The sequence below is a fragment of the Amborella trichopoda genome, chromosome 5 (assembly GCF_054954075.1).
Source record: "Amborella trichopoda isolate Santa Cruz 75 chromosome 5, AtrichopodaSantaCruz75HAP2 v2.0, whole genome shotgun sequence".
In the NCBI taxonomy this organism is placed as follows: domain Eukaryota; kingdom Viridiplantae; phylum Streptophyta; class Magnoliopsida; order Amborellales; family Amborellaceae; genus Amborella; species Amborella trichopoda.
Genome location: NC_142340.1, coordinates 3,011,901 through 3,029,084, shown reverse-complemented (window position 1 = coordinate 3,029,084; position 17,184 = coordinate 3,011,901). Strand labels below are relative to the sequence as shown.

Sequence of the window (17,184 nt, the reverse complement as noted above, 5' to 3'; positions counted from 1 at the left end):
AAAAGAGTGCTAAATTCCTAGTTTCCAAACCCTAACTTGATTAATAAAAGAATAATTGCATAGGACAATTGACTCGGAATATTAAAAAATCATTAATTTCATTGAGAAGAATGGATAAGTTTTAAGTGAGTCCCCCGACTCATCTATTTACATGAGTTTGCCCATCAAATAACTATCTTAGAGATAGATTTTGGATTCAAAATTTTAAAGATTAAAAATCTCCACCATGGAGAACACGAATATAAAAAACTAAATAAAATTTAAAAATAAAGATTCATATTTTAATGTTTTTTAAGGACCATCTATTTCAAATTTTGATGGGACCACCATTTTTACACATCCATCTTTTGGATGGATGTCCCATAGACAGGGAGATAAATGTGGAATTGTGTACGCATATCCTGCACTTTTCCTTAACAAATTAGCAAGTGCAGAAAAACCTATGTTAGCATTTATTATTTCAAAAGAGCATATCCACCATTCACTACCTTAAGTAAAACCCTATCTATGGACTGAAGCTTCTTCAACCAGCCTTGAAAAAGAAAATCGGCTGCGCTTTGTATGTGCTTGAAAATATATCATCCTAGACATACTCTAATTTCTGTGTAACTGGAATTTTATGTGATCACCACATATCAATGAAGCTAAAAAGTAAGTTATATAGAACAGCTGCGAGACTAGTTGTTCTCAATGGAGCGGAATGTTGAGCAATCAAAAAACAATAACCCACAGAATAAATGTAACGAATATGAGTATGTTGTGATGGATGAGTGGCAACACAAGAAATGATAGAATTTGAAATGAATATATTTAGAAAAAATTACGAATGACATGAATAGGTGATAAGATGAGCGAAAATAGACTTCGGTGGACTGACCAAGTGTGGTGTCGACCCAGTACAACATCTGTTAAGAAGTGCAAGTTAGTTCCCGTTGAAAGCTCAAAAAGGACAAAGGGTAGCCCCAAAAGGACATGGTTGAAAGTACTTATACCGCATTGGAGATATGAACCTTAATAGAGCATAATGACAGAACATGATTCGTGTAGCCGACCCCAATTAGTTGAAAAAAAGCTTTGACGATGATGATGACATAATCCAATTTCTAGTAGTTAGATCTAAAAGTTCATAAACTAAACTTTACTTCTTCTTATTTTTTTTCAAATATTGAACAAGTTGCCATAAGTGGATTCTAAAATTTATAGGGAAAAGTTTATATAAGGTTGCAACCTTAAAATGTAGAATCATAGATGCACCTAAAAAATTATCAGAAAGGTTGTTTTAATGTTAAAAAACCCTCTAATTGATTATCTTGACATCAAGATGTATAAATATTAAAAAAAAAAAAAAGTTTTTGAGTCCCAAAAATATTGCATCTTATAACACATTATCTAGATCGTCAATTTTCAAGATTTTCATATGTTCATAGATTTACTTGATTTTAACCATTTTTTAAGTTTATAATTTTATAATTAGATATGAAAATAGTTTTTAAGATAATCCTAAGAATTTTTTACAACAAAAGTATATGTTATGATAAAATTTGGAGGTGCACCTTAATTGGATTGCTTAAGGTTGCAACCTTATAGAAACCATATCCAAATTTATAGTCCCTAAATTTGAGAAACTTTTTTTTGAACTTTGGGCTTAGGTCAATGAGATAAATGCCACCCAATTTCACGTCCAATGATCAAGATTAATTGTGACAACCTTGTACTAAAGGTAAATGACCTCATGGTATACTGTTCCTATCTAATTTAACTTTGAAATACCCATCAAAATACGCATGATTGTGATATGAAATAATTACAAACGTATATAATGTTAAATAATACATCTCTAATAGATATCTTATTAAATTTATTTATTTTTAAATAAAAGATTAACTAATGAAAAAATAATTGTAAAGAGCTTAAATTCCTAAGATTAATTGAGTCAGGCGCATAGCTTTTTATGATGGAACTTTCCTTTGCTTTTGGTATGTTGCTTCTTTTGTTTGTACTCTTGGGTATCTCAAGCCCACTAGGCGGAGCTCTCTGAGTATATTGCTTCTTTTGTTTGTACTCTTGGGTATCTCAAGCCCACTTAGTCGAGCTATCTTTTTCATGGCGTCTCAAGCTCAAAATGTGCCTCTCTCTCTCTCTTATGGCGTCTCAACATCTCTCTCTCTCTCCCTAACATCTGTATTCCCTCTCTAACATCACGCATGTCAATTCGCCCAAACGAGACCATACCATGTTGCTTTGTAGTGGTGCAAATCGGAATCAGGCACTAAACACTAGATGTCGGATTCCGATTGGCTCCACCGATCCCAAGTTAGATTGGGCCATATATTACTAAGACGTAAGAACTAAAACAAAATGTAAAACCCAAAGTACTCAAGACGATTTAAGGATCCCTAAAACAACCCCCCCCCCCCCCCCCCCTCCTAGTAAAAAGTAAAAATCAAAGAGAGAATGTGGCTCCCTGAAGTATTCGGGGTGACAATACCACAACGTGACATCATCATCGTCGAAGCCTTTTCAAACTAATTTGGATCGGCTATATGAATCTTAGTTCGTTATTTTATTATAGTGAAGGGCATAACCTCAATAAAACTGTAAATTTGTATATATTTTTTTACGACTTGAAATTATGTTCTTTTAGGCAGACCCTTTTTTTTTTTTTTGACCTTCCACTTCGTGTTGTATTGGATTTGTGTCAAACAGTGCCACAACGGGACATCTAGAATTTAATCTCGCTAAGTTTCAAATTAAACCCAAAAAAAAAAACAGCGAAGAAGAAGTTCATGCATGCTTTGTGGCCAATGTTACTTATAAAAACGCATATCGAATGAATACACCCATAATTTGCGAAGTTGAAGGCCCATTTGGATGCCATGACAACTACATTCCAACTTTATCTTTTTCTTTACTTTTGTGGGCAAGGGTTTTTATACTTCCCCTACATTCCAACTTTATCTTTTTCTTTACTTTTGTGGGCAAGGGTTTTTATACTTCCCCTAACATCGAGCCGTACAATTTTGATCAAAAAGTTACTCACCGTTTGATCTTAAATTCGACGTCTCGAATTATTTTATTTTTAACTTTTTTTTAGAAAAATTATATGGATATAAAATTTAGTACGTGTCATCTTCTCATTAAGGCGCACCTATAAACAATATTAAAAATAATTTTTAGATAAAATATAATAACCAAAATACCCCTTGAAACTTTCAAGGGTATTTTGATCATTTTATTTTATTGAGAATATTTTTTATATATTTTTTAGTAGTACAAGTTTAATAGAAAATTCGACGTACAAAATTTGATATCAAAATAGTTTATATAAAAAAAATTAAAAATAAAATAGTGTTCGAACGTAATAATGTGATTGAGGCAATCTTAACCCTCCATTCAAAATGGAGGGTTGGATAAAGGAAAATATATATAAGTTTTATGTTGTAGGGAAAGCATAAAAAGCTTGCCCCAAAATACAAACCCTCGAAACCTGCGAGGATATAACAATAAAGACAAAGTTCATATAAAGTTGAAGTTCTAAACAATCAAACTAAAATGCACCTCAAAAATTCACTAGAAGAGATTGTTTCAATGTTAAACCGTATCCAGACATTGAGTTACGTGGACATTAAAAAAAAACCTTGAATCTTGAAAATAGTGTATCTTATACCGGTAATTTTCAAGTTTTTCAAGTATTCATAAATCTATTTGATCTACACTATTTTTTACGCTTTAAAATTTATAACTAAAGATAAAAATAAAGTTATATTTTCGGTAATGAAACAATATCTTTCTATACTATTTGAAGGTGTGCCTCACTTTGATTGTTTCGGGCCTTAGCCTTATACAAACCACACCCCAATACTAGCAATAATGAGTTTTTTCCATCTTCTTTTTCACCCTATAGGACATGGGTAAAAATACACGCCCAATCAAACCCCGACAATATCCACATTTTCATTAGATAACATGTAAAAGTGTTTTTTATTTTTTCTTCACTGATAAGGCTAAGATGATAATGATGACGATACACTCATCAAGCACACCACCCATGTTGGCACAACTCTAGGTGCCAAAAAAGGCCATCCCAAACAGTACTTAAGATTATCCAGCCAAAGAAAAGCAAAAGCTAAGACGAAAGAGATTTCAAATAAAATTAGAGGAATCTGAAAACACCTATTTCAACAAAATACATGCATAACACATTTCTTTCTGAAAACTGCAATTCCGCAAAAACCTCTCTCTCTCTCTCTCTCTCATCGGGACTAATTTAAAGACACCAATAAATTTTTATCACTCTTGTATCATTGCTCGACCAAGATTCATTGCTAGTGCCAATCTGATGGAGCTCAGAACCTGATGGGGAAGATCTGAATCACAGTAATCAGGGCGTAGCCTCGCCAAAGAGAGCTCTTGAAGCTTGTTCAGCAACAAGTTGGTCTGAGAGACATTGAGGAGAGGGCGGTGTCTCCAGTTCAACAACTTCATCTGGACGTTGTGTTCATGTTAGAGACAGGAGAAAGCAGACAGATGACAGAGCAAGTCATAATAGTAGCTTTTATAATAAAAATAAATAAAACAGAAAGTATCAAATCTTAATGTGAGAATCCTGAGAAGATACAAATCTCATAATATCGAGTATAATCTTCAACACGGAAGCTATGAGAAAGAAAAGAAGGTCATTTTTGGGTTTCGTAATCTAGAATATACTTCTTACACATCAAAATGGGGAAAGCTTCACTGACATTTTCAAAGGAGAATGGCAAAAGCATATATTTCTAACACAGTTTCTATATCATGTATATTTACTCACTGAATCTTGTAAGAGAGGCAGCCAAAAGCGTTGGGGTGTTGATGGGCTCTTCATGAGCTGTAAAAAGTTGGTTCAGATTAAGTAAGCATTCCAAACAGTTTGTTTAAAATTTGAGCCACCAATATAAATTAGTTTAAAAACATTCTGGCAGAGATTAAATCAAAGCTGTTCCCACAAAAGAAAATAGTCATTAGGATATCGATTCTGTGAGCTGAAGAGCTTATACTGTAGCACAAGCTCAAAACCCAGATTTAAGTAGAAGGGGCGATATGGACTGCCAAGAATGGCACACACATTCTGCCAACATTTGCACTTGTATCCATTTTTTCATTTTTTAGCGCCTATGCGATGCACACATTTTTGCAAAATTTGGGGTCCACAGGCCCACCTTTTAAAAGGAAAAAAAAAAGAAAAAAATCAAACGTACAACATTGTTCAGTCACTTCTGGATGCTTCAATCCAGCCATTGGGCTTAAACATGGGCTGGTGGGCCTATAAGATCATTTTCCTTGTGATTACATCACATTTGAGAAATGTTTAGTCTAAATCTTGCACTGATTTGCCAAAGTTAGTGATAATAGATCCACGAAAATAAGTTTCTCTCTCAGTTGCTTAGACCACTGAATTTCTACAAATGTTCTAAGCTAGGGGATGTTGAATGGGGAAAATCGACCAGGCAAATGAACCAAGCTTGAAAGAAGCAAGTGATCTTTGACATACTCAAGATCTCACTTAAAAGCAAACAAAATCATTTTATTTTTGTAGAAATGCAAAAAAACTATATTAAGCAGTTTTTTGTGGCTAAGAAACCTCAGGAAGCATACAAGTATGAGAGCATCCACAGCTTGAACAGCAGCATTGACAGCTTTCTCATTACTAGGTTCAATGCTGACATCATCTGGAATCATCTGAAGTGATTTCTTGAAATCTCTGTACCTAAAAGTTACATTCAAAGGTTATTTACTCATCTATAGAAATAAAACCTACTGAACTATCTAAATTATACTAGCAAAGTGCAATGGTAAATACTTATGAAGAAACTCGAGTCCTCCCAGATTTTCGCCCTCGACACCCAGCAACTCAATCAATCGTTCCCATTGCTGTAAAAACAACATGAAAAACTAAAATAATAGAGTAGGAGTCTAGTCACATAATCTCTTGAGAGCAATAGAATAACTAATTATAAATGACAGTATATATAAAAGGAACTCATCTAACTATATTGAAAAGAAAAAGAAAAAAAGATAAGATACTTTGTGTAACACATCGAATAAAAAACCCAAAAGAATTTACCCTAAAACTTTCATCAGAAAATGACTTCCCAACAAGCCCAAATAGCTGCTGAGCAATTTCATTGAGTCGAGCTTCATCACCCGCTCGTTGAAGCCAATAGATCCCAGCACCTTTCCTGCCATGCTTCCAATGATGCATTCCAGCAATCTGTCCAAGAGCAGTAAAACTTGGGGTTCAAAAACAAACGGATCACTAGAAAAACTCGGAGTTGAAAATATTAATGCATATACCACTTACTCATCCATTGTTACACAATGCCCACAATTTCAAATTGTGAGAAGTTTATTATAATCTTATGCGAAAACACAGCCCGTGGTCATAACTGCATATCAAGTAGACAGCAACAGAGAGATAGTTGGACCCACCATGGGGTTTGTGTTCTGTTCTGGACGATCCAACTCTCTCCATTATCATTCGTTTGAATAGACGATGATTAGTGGTTGATTACCCAATGGACTGTGGTTTACCAACAGTCCACAGGGTCATCGTATACTTTCCCATCAAACTTGCAGTCCTTGCCTATAGGAATATTTTTCTTTTTCATTTTGCACAATATGGGCGAGTAAGTACTTGACTACAAGAACAGTAAGCACCTTCATAATGCTTGACTCGATTTGACCAAGCTCATATAATCGGCAAATCTCAATATTCTGTTCCAGTAGCAAACACATCATAGTTAAGTACTGTAAAAATAGCAGAAACAGATAAATTAGCAGTAGCTGAGAAAAGAAGAAAGATGAAACTTAGCCCAATCTCTTATTATAAGCACAACTACCTTAAGTATTTGGCGATTATGTCGCATAGGTTGCTTATACAATAAAAGTTCCAATAATCCCAAGCCCTGCTTTGGACATGCTGCAAGATATATTGGAGCAAGCTGCATGGATATAAACAACCCTAGAATATCAGACATTCAGTGGTGAAGGAGACCAAAATATTGACAAAATAATGAACAAAGTATGCAATTGGGGGCACTGGTTCAATGTGGTTAAGATTTTCCAAAAACAAACAGCTGAGATTTTCGCTAAACATCTTTTTCTCAGGGATAATCTCTTTGTAATAGTACCAAAGAATGCCACAGAAAGCTTGCAATGGACAAAATAAATAGGAACTATACCTACTTACATGTTAAGAGATCTAAAAATCACAGATTAAAAAATACCAACCCATACAAGTAAATATCATTTTGCGGAACATCTAGGTAAGAGAAATGATAAGACAATGCATAATGCAGGGTTTAAAACAGGTAAGGCTAAAGACATTAATCAGTACATCATGTTCATTGCCATTTCTCGATCAATAAAAGATAAGATGAGTTAGTTCATCAACTATGACCTCCAATTCTTAAATATAAGTACAGTTATGCATGCATACTGATGTGCATGTGCAACTGGTAGACATCCAGGTTTGGTGAGGGAAGTCAAGGGTTCAAGCCCTTGAAGTTTGTCCCATGAAACCTACACTTTCTTAGGATATGGGACGCCGGCTTGATTGGTTACAATGTTGACCATAGAAACACCTATGTTCCAGGTTTGATTTCCATGATGACCTACTCCAAAATAAGTGATTAAAAAAAAAGGCTCTGAATCGAGCTTAACTGCATTGCAGACCTAGAGATGCTAACTGGATAGCAGCAGGTCTAGTTTACACTAGGAAATAATTCACTTCTGTTATCTGCCGCACCTGTTGGAATTAAAAATATAGTGAATTCCTAAGTTAATACACAAATACAAATGGTAGTTTTCTAGTCGAGCATCAAGAGACAGCAGGATAGCTCCTAGGAGCAAGAGAACGATATTAGCATCATTTAAAACACAAGTCATCAACTTGACAGTTGGCTCGGCATGCAAACCTAGCCACTAGCTATTGAATACTCACTTGCCAAGTTAAAGCATGAGATGATAAAACTTGAGCATATACGAGGCGATGAAGTTCCTCTATGCTAATTCCCCCCAAGTTATAGCGCTGCTCATGCAAAACAACCTCTGCTTGGTGGCTCTTGGCAGTCAACAACTCTATGGCATGCACCACCATCCTGCACACCATAAAACACATAGACCATAGTGCCATATAAATTCTGAATAGACATGATATGCATGACTAACATAAAGCTTGTAATCTGTATGACCACTAAGTTACAGCAGTCATCCAGCACCCCCAAAAACTCACTGTAATAAATAAACCCAAACATTAGGAAATGTCTTTCAGTCTTTCTTCTCTCTAAGCAAATAGCCCGCTATAAGAGAACCTAAAGGCTCACCAAGGACCAAATGTTCTTGAGCATTCTGCTAAGACAACCTGAAGAAAACAAAAACATCAACACATTAGTTGACATATAAATCCTGATAAAATGCACATGAAGCAACAAGAATCAAAGTTTACACTACCTCAGTATTATCTCCAAGTATTCCAAGAAGAAGATCCATCAACCGGTTCCCATCTGATGTGGGTTTCAGCAGGATGCACTTCTGAGCTAAACTGTGCATGGCTTCCAAACCCTGGAAAAAAATAAGCAGCTAAAGTCACTAGTGAGGAGAGTTTGGAGATGAGAATATGAAAGGAAACCCTTGGGCTCTGGACACAATTGAGCATCAACGGAGTAGAATATGCATTCACAAGCTCTAGGATTCTAACTCCAGACAATTTTCTCTTCTTCTTTCTTTTTCCTTCCTTTCTCGTTCGGGAAGGGTGGGTGTAGCGCGGCACAGATGTTCAATGTGAAAATGGTCTTGTAATTACAAGACAGTGGGGCAATGTGAGTGGTTAAGCAGCTATTAACCAAGTATACTGGTTGCATATCTGAGTGGTTAAGCAGCTATTAACCAAGTATGCTGGTTGCATTTCCGTTCTAGGCTTCTACTTAATGGCAAGCTGTATTTTAAGGACTAAAAGTACTCTAATACTTGTGATACGGATTCATACCAAAATATTTATTCATTTATTTATTGAGGGATGAGTTTCATACCAAAACATTAATAATGGTCAATCAATAAATAACAAGACAAGACTGCAAATTTGAGTTTTTGATGTTTTGCATACTTATTTTGAGTTTTTGACATTGTATAGGATTAAACAAATATCTCGGTGAGTACAAATATCTGCCTCATCTCTGACACATTTATACAATATAAGTTTAGAGAACTTCAATCAAATGTTCTATGAAATAAAGAAACTTAACATTAACTCAAAGCCTAAATAAAATATATACGTTAGAAAGGCCACACCTCCTAAACAGAGAAAACGTACAAAAATAATCTACAACACTCATCATAAACGTTCCTTCTCGTATGTGAATTTTTTTGGGCGGGTAACTCTAAATTGTTAAAAGAGGGAAACATGGTTTTGATAGGCACTCTAACCATTGTGAATGGTCTGATGAAAAGAAAGTGTGATGTAAGCAGCTCCATCCATTGGTAAGTGGCAGCACAAAGATCGTCCAAGTTCCCCAGCATAATTTGTAACAAATTCTTCAAGCCATCCATGGTTTGACGATGATCACATTTTACCCAAAATGCACTGCAATCAAGCTTAGCTACTTGGCCTCGCCATTTCTCCCAAGCCTATACAACATCAACCAAAATTCATAACATTTACAAAGGAAAGTATGAGCCACACAAGCATCATAAACCCTTATACCTTTACAAAATCAGGCTTAGTATCAAAGCACTGTCCTAATCCCCCAGCTCGTAACTCTGGACGCATACGTGGCATTGTTGAAACAAGAACAGCAATGGCCTCAACAAGTCCATTTTCAATCTGTTACAAGTATACACAAGCAGAAAATTGATGGTTTGTTCACCTCTCTTCCAATTTACGTTATACTTGTTTGTTTTGTTACTCCAACTGAACTTTTGCAGCTTCATAGTATACTGTACAAACCTCGCGGTTGTCAATCTGATCAAGCTGATAAGATCCATGCAACCTCAACAATTTCACCTAAAAGAAATCATCACAGGAACTTCAAATGGAAATGAAGCATTGCATAATTGAAATTTTTTTCCACTGATCACACTTCACAAAACAAATAGTAAAAACTCGAACACTAGAAATTTTTTTTAAAACTAACCACAATATCAAGCCATCCAACTGCGAGTGCAGATGCAATTGCTTCCCAGTACTCTTTGGAATCCTCAATGAACTGTTTAACAGAGTTATCAAACAATCATATATTTGAAAATATCACAACAGCTGGAAAAAATCAAGAAAAAAGTTTATATAGAGCCAAGGCTCAAAACAATAAAATTAGTGCCCACTTAAAAAAATTCACTAGAAGAGTTGTTTTAATGCCCAAATATCCTCAAATTGATCATCTCGACATCAAGATGCATGGACATGAGAAAAAAAATGGATTTCAAGTTTTGGAAGTGGCGCATCTTGTAACGCATATTTGGATCGCCAAGTTTCAAGATTTTCAAGTTTTCATAGATCTGCTCGATCTACACTATTTTTTAAGCTTTAAATTTTATAATTAAAGATGGACATATATTTTAAGGCTATCATAAAGACTTCCGGTATTGAAACCACATTTCTCGACACTATTTGAAGGTGCGCTTTACTTTGATTGTTTAAAGCATTGGCTCTATACAAATCGCACCCAAAAAAAAATAGACAAAACTCCATATCACATACAGTATAAAGTAACACACTAATAATGAAGCAGCAAACATACAATTAACTGATTTTAGCCCATCAGAATTAAAGAAAATATCAATAATCACTTCAAAATTGAAAAGATCAAACTCATCCGAGGCTTATCCAACTCAAATATTTAAATAAATAATTTTTGTTTTTTATATTCTATTTTTCAAAATAATTTTACGAACACTTAAACTCAGAAAAGAGTTATATTTGTCTTCCAAGAACATGGCAGGTGTCCAAACCAACTGGAATTAGATGAGTCTCAAGTCCTTTCCTGTCCTGCTCAAGTTTCCATGCATGCATGTGAGCGAGTTTTTTTTTTTTTTTTGGATAATTCAGTGGGGATGATGAGCCCCTACCCGTTTTTTTAAATCTTTAGGGGTTTTGAATGCGTTAGGTGAGAATAGAAGCCTAGACCTTAGCTGGGGGGTTTTGAATGCGTTAGGTGAGAATAGAAGCCTAGACCTTAGCTGGGGTACAAATGGTGCTACCAACACGACCCCAACCCCAATGTTATAAGCAAGTTCATAACATTTTACTATTTTACATAGGGGACTGTATGTGTCGCACTCTCCAGCCAGAAAGTAGCCCATGTAAAAAACGGAAGTTGCTGAAAAGATCACCAGGGGGTCAAACCTGCAGCTCAACAAGTTTCTTTTGCAAAGAAGCAAGCTTTGAATGAACAGTCATATCTGTCCCAGAAAGGAGACTATCATAATCCTGCAAATAAAACGCATAATTAGCTATTAGAAATTGCAATGACCATTTTCCATTTTAAAAGAGAGACAATCTGAAAGTGCAGGAAAAACAACAGAAAGATAGAATATTACTGCTAACCAATCAACAAGACGCTCTGGAAGCCAAGAAAGTGAGAGCTTATCCACATAAAAAAATTCCATCAACTCCCATGCAGCCTTCGAAGAGGTCGGTTTCTCAGATGACTGCATTAACCAAACCTCTCATTTTATAATAGAATGTAACTAGGGAAATATTATAGATATGAAATAAAAAATGCCCCTTGTCAGTATAACATTCTGATGTTAAAATGAAAGCAAATGTTAATACAATGCCTGGTTCAGGTTCAATCGATTTGTATAATTTACACAATGCTAACCAATAACCCATTATCTGCAAACGTCAAAATAAACAAAAAAATAACATATTTTAAGCATATTGCAATAGAACCAGGTTCCCCAATACAAAAACAAATAAACAGCTTTCCTGGTGCAAGATCCAAACCAGAAATATGTACAGTTGTGGATTCATATTTGGTTAAAATTTATAATAATAATAAAAAAAAAACCAATAAAGGCTGCAGCATTACCTTTAGAAGAGCTTTTGGATCTTCAATCACTGAAACAGGAGAAGACTTCAAATTTCCCAGCAAATCCCTTATATGTCTACTGTACTCCAAAACATGCTGCCACCTGTAGACATTAGACAGCATGTCGTATCCACGAGAGGAAAAGTAACCAATAGTTTCTTTATTACTTTAATTGGTGAAATTAAAAAAAAAAAGTTAGAAATCGTAAGCCAAAGAAACTGAAATAGAAGATAGAAACTCACTTGACTTGTCCTGATATAAAGTAGGATTTTTGCATGCAACCAACTAGTAAAATGTACCATCAATAAATAACAAAATGATGCCAAGAAGTGCATATGTAATTCAAAGAGGGCAGCAGATGCTCAGTTGCTAACTTTAAGTTAAAAACACAATCAACAAGGTGGCTCTTTAAAGTTTTACCAGTAGGTGACACCCAATTGATTATTGTTACTATATAAACGAGGACCATATTACCCCACAAACTACCTCTCAGATATTTGACAAGAGACACACGACTGTATAAGATAAAGATCTAAAATTTCAACAGGGTTTTTCATTTAATGGACCCAAAATGAATCACTTGAAATGCCAAAATGCTATTTCTTCATTTTCTTAATTTTCTTGGTAAAAAGCAAATCATGCTATACTCAAGGGTAAGAATGTAAATCCTTTTTCTTTTAATAAATACGTGTGTTCCTTCTGGTTGCTCTGGAATTTGATGTTCTTAAGGTAGGCTACTTCAAGGATAACGCTCTTATGCAATACATCCATTTTCAATTCAGGAATTAATGCTGTTCTGTTTGAGGTAAAAGAACAAATCCTATAATTTGCCCTGTCTTCCACATATTGTGGAGAACTACAGCACTTTCTTATAGATAACTGAGTCAGACCTTCATTTTCTCCTTCCATATATAGAAACCTGGAATCAGGTTTTGGATCATCCACTCACCGTACCAATCTGAATCACACTGAATAGTAATAATAAAATGTTAATATCATGCAGTTCTCTTTTTTTCGGTCTGGGGGATGGGTGGGTGTGTGTGTGTGTGTGTGTGTGTATGTGTGATGGATTGCCCACCAACCAAATCTTACTGTTCCTTTGAATTAGGATCTACTCATGGGTCACTTAAATAGGAAATGAGAAAAAAGATGTAACATACTCAAGCCTTTTCCTGTAGTGTTGCACAATGTTGTAGTGCAAATAACAAACGATAATGCTGAATTGCATCACAATTAGATAACTTTAACTTGATGGGAATAACATGATTAAAGCCAATTCACATGAATAAAAGAGGTAGCCAACAGCCCTAAGAAAGAAATTGACATAGACATAGAGATGTGGCTCATATTGCAATTTCAGCCCTCTAGAAGTCTCAAATATTAGCTACAGCTGATGCTAGTTCCCAAACTTCAAATATTGCAATTTCAAGTCTCATTTTCCAGTTCCCAAACTTCAAGACTTGTAAGAAGCTCTGTTGTGACTTTGCGTTTCTACTTTAAAAAAAAATAACAGTCTCTAATTTACGGCTTACTTTTAGAAACTCAAGCCAGAGAGCAATGTATCACCAGTTAAAATCCCAAAATGGGTAAAATCCGACCACACTTATTAACATATATGGCAATGTATATAAAATCAGTCCAACTTGCTAGTTAATCTCATCAGCGTGATTATCGTCATCATCAAAGCCTTTTCCCAACTAATTGGGTCGGCTAATTTCATAACCATGGTGATAATTTGAAATTCAGGGGAACATAATAGGGGTTCTAAATGTTGTGTGAATCTGTAGCCATGGATTTTATGGAATTGTAATTGAGTACCTGTGTTCACGCTACAGTCTTAAATACTGAATTGTGTAAAATGCCATCCATTTTAATTGTTGAAACCCAGACAGCTAATTACAGATACAATTTCGGAATTGTAAGGATCATCATTGCTAGAATATTACTTGTAAGCATTTTATTAAAACTTACCCAAAAACTCTTTTAAGGTAGAATACCATCTCTCTGCTCTCTCTTTATCTGTCTCTCATCCCAGCGTCTCTCTCTCTCATTCTTTCTCTCTTCCTTTCCTGTTAGAACCCTTTTTCTATTTTTCTTTATTTCGTTTTTGGCTTATTTAGCTTTTGCTTTGTTTTCTTTTTGTGAGCACCTGACCTGTGGGTTGTACATACTAGTTAATATCTAATATAATGTCACCTTGGTTGAAAAAAAGAAGATAGAATACACATCCCAGTACCAAAGATTCAGGAAAATCATTTCAAATGTATGAGAATCATTTGGTTGTAATGTGTATCTTGAATTCCCTGACTAAATGCAATCCCATAACCAAATCCCGGAAAACCTAATGAACTTATTATTACAAGAAGAATGGAATAACAGTATCATCGTGATTACCATTCATCGACAGCCCAAAACTAGAAATTAGTTCAAATGAACAATTAGTGATTGTGAATGAAAATTTATTAAAAGTTCATAGCTCCAGTACAAAGCACTCGATATAAACTCTAAATCCAAGATAAATAAATAAATAAAATGAATTGACTTTGGCATTAAAATCAAAATTAAAAAGAAAAAGAAAAGAAAAAAAGCTCAGACCCTCCACTCAAAGCAATTACCATTGCACTCATCCAGTAAACAATTAATTCATAGAAAACAAAACTAAAAACAAATCAAACAAGCTAAATTAAACTGTCATTTACCAGTCACTGTGGAGTGAAGAACCAAAGCTATTAGACGCCATGACCAAGTTCCTCCTGCTTTGCAACAAAGCAAAAGCAGGAGCAGAGCCATAAGCAATCCTCCTTTTCCTGACCTCATCGATTTCACCATCTTCAACTCCCATCCTCAACTCCACCACGTCCCCCTCGCCTGAGTTTCCTGCCATTTCCTCGCTGGATTCTAGCGATGGCTGCCGAAAAATAGCAACTCTCAGCGAGTTCCCTCTCGACCACGAGATAGAGAGAGAAGAAGCTGGGGTTTGGACGCCATGAGAGAGGCGATAGACCAATTGTTCTTTGACCTCTGGAACAAAGGGAACCAGGGCTGTAGTGGCCGACTCTGAAGCTCTACCAGGCATCTCAGGAGACCAGAAAAGACTTTGGGTTTAAGAATCAGGATACAGTATTATTGTTGTTGAGTTTTAGAGTTTGGGTATGAGGCTATGGAAAATGATTTGAAAACCAGAGAAGGAATGGCGGATTATGCAGTCCTGCATAGCAAAGCAGGTGGCTTCTTCCAGAAAATGGCAGATTATAGGGTTTAGGAAATTAGGGTTTTGAGGTCAGGAGATGGATTCAGTCGGTTCTTTTATCAAGCTTTAGAAGCCATAGCCGTAAGCGCTCACCCTCTGCAAATGGACTAAGGTTTTACCGTCTGGGAAATAATTTCGAGGGAAGCTGGCTGCGGGAATTTGAATGTTCTACGGAGTCATATAGTGGCAATGAAATGGAAATTTTTCATCATTTGATCGAGTGTTTAAAAATCGGCGAGTCGAACCGGACTCGGTTTCGGTTAGAGAATCGGCACAGTTTGTGTCTGTTCTGATACAAAACTAGAAACCGCTCATTTCTAGAGGAGAACCGCCGGTTCCAATCCGATTTTGTCCGAATTTGAATGTTCTACGGATACAAAACTAGAAACCGCTCATTTCTAGAGGAGAACCGTCGGTTCCAATCCGGTTTTGTCCGAATTTGAATGTCCTACGGAGTCATATAGTGGCAATGAAAAGGAAATTTTTCATCGTTTGATCTAGTGTTTTAAAAATCGACGAGCCGAACTGGACTCGCCCGATTCGGCTGGGAAACCGGCACAGCTCGCGCCGGTTACGATACAAAATTGGAAACCGCCTGTTTCTAAAGGAGAACCGCCTGTTCCAATCCAGTTTTGTCCGGTTCAGCCTGGTTCCCTCCGGGCACACGTGCGACACATGTGAGGTTGCCCTAATATTTCTACACAAGCATTTTAATCTATATTACATAGGTATTTATATACCAAAGTGAAATACCCGTCTTTCGATGTCGGATAATTCCCAAACATCATTAAATGAAAAAAGAATTTAAATATATTCTATTAATCATTAAATTATAATCACGTATGGTGAGGTGGTGTGGTGGTTAAGACCTTTGTTTCTTTATGTAACCTCTTAAGGTGGAGTCCTCCCTTAGGTGTTATTTTTTTGTGTTGTATATATTGTATAAATATTTTTGTAAATAATATAAAAAGCATAAAAAAATAAAAAAGTTAATTTTTTATATAACAGTTAAATTTTGTTGTATATAGTGGTATAATTATTTTTTTAAATAATATGAAAGACATAAAAAAATAAAACATAAAAAGTTTATTCTATTTGAAATCTCCATCTTTCTACTAACAATCTCTTTCACTAAATTTATTGTAGAAACCTAAAAAAATAAATTTTTGAAAAATTGAAGTGTTATTTCCAAAATTTGTACGTATTTTATTAATTTTTACATTGATAACCAAATCTTTTATTTTATTTATTAATTTTTACATTATAAATCATGTATATTTTTCTTACAGTTGTCAATAATACATTTTAAATTAGATAATTGCTATAAAATATTTTTAATTTGTTATTATTTGTCTAATAAAATAATTATAAAATGTAAAATAATAATTATAATTTCATTATATAATATTATAATTAGTTAGGTTTTAATAATTTTGGATTATAGTTAGTTAGGCTGTAATAATTTGGATTTTTTTAGCGGATTAGGGTTTTTCACCGAAACTAGATTTTAATGGCTATTCTTTCATTGATTAGTCTACTCTTTATAATAGTCTATGTATAATTATATATTTTATCTATGATAATTCTATGATTTTTCTTTTATGTGATGCAAATTTAATGGTTAACATAAGTTTATACAGGGAAATAGCATCTCAATATTCACAAAATGATGAAAAAAATGAAAGTTAATAATGTAGTACATTCATTTCTTATTGGATTCCTAAAAACCAATATTTATAATGAATTTTAATATTTTTTTCGGATTTTTTTTAAGCTTTAATCCGACCGATTCAGCTGATTCCCAATCCGGATCGTCGATTCGCCGATCCGAAACGGTTTTTTAGATGCCCAATCAGGGTCACCGATCCG

The 17,184-nt window shown here is 34.9% G+C and overlaps 1 protein-coding gene across 1 annotated transcript; it reads right to left on the bottom strand.

Moving 5' to 3' along the window:
• Positions 1 to 4,127: 4,127 nt before the first annotated feature.
• On the bottom strand, positions 4,128 to 15,468 carry LOC18443361 (nuclear pore complex Nup85-like protein). Its single transcript, XM_006853553.4, has 18 exons — positions 14,765 to 15,468; positions 12,066 to 12,168; positions 11,572 to 11,682; positions 11,378 to 11,461; positions 10,170 to 10,241; positions 9,983 to 10,039; positions 9,740 to 9,859; positions 9,463 to 9,663; positions 8,491 to 8,601; positions 8,364 to 8,401; positions 7,982 to 8,138; positions 6,879 to 6,980; positions 6,697 to 6,753; positions 6,104 to 6,250; positions 5,840 to 5,910; positions 5,635 to 5,746; positions 4,811 to 4,867; positions 4,128 to 4,485 (listed from the first exon to the last, which is right to left on the bottom strand). Exons 1-18 carry the CDS (start codon positions 15,139 to 15,141, stop codon positions 4,291 to 4,293), a joined length of 2,172 nt encoding a protein of 723 aa, XP_006853615.1. The 5' UTR covers positions 15,142 to 15,468; the 3' UTR covers positions 4,128 to 4,290.
• Between the last annotated feature and the right edge of the window lie 1,716 nt (positions 15,469 to 17,184).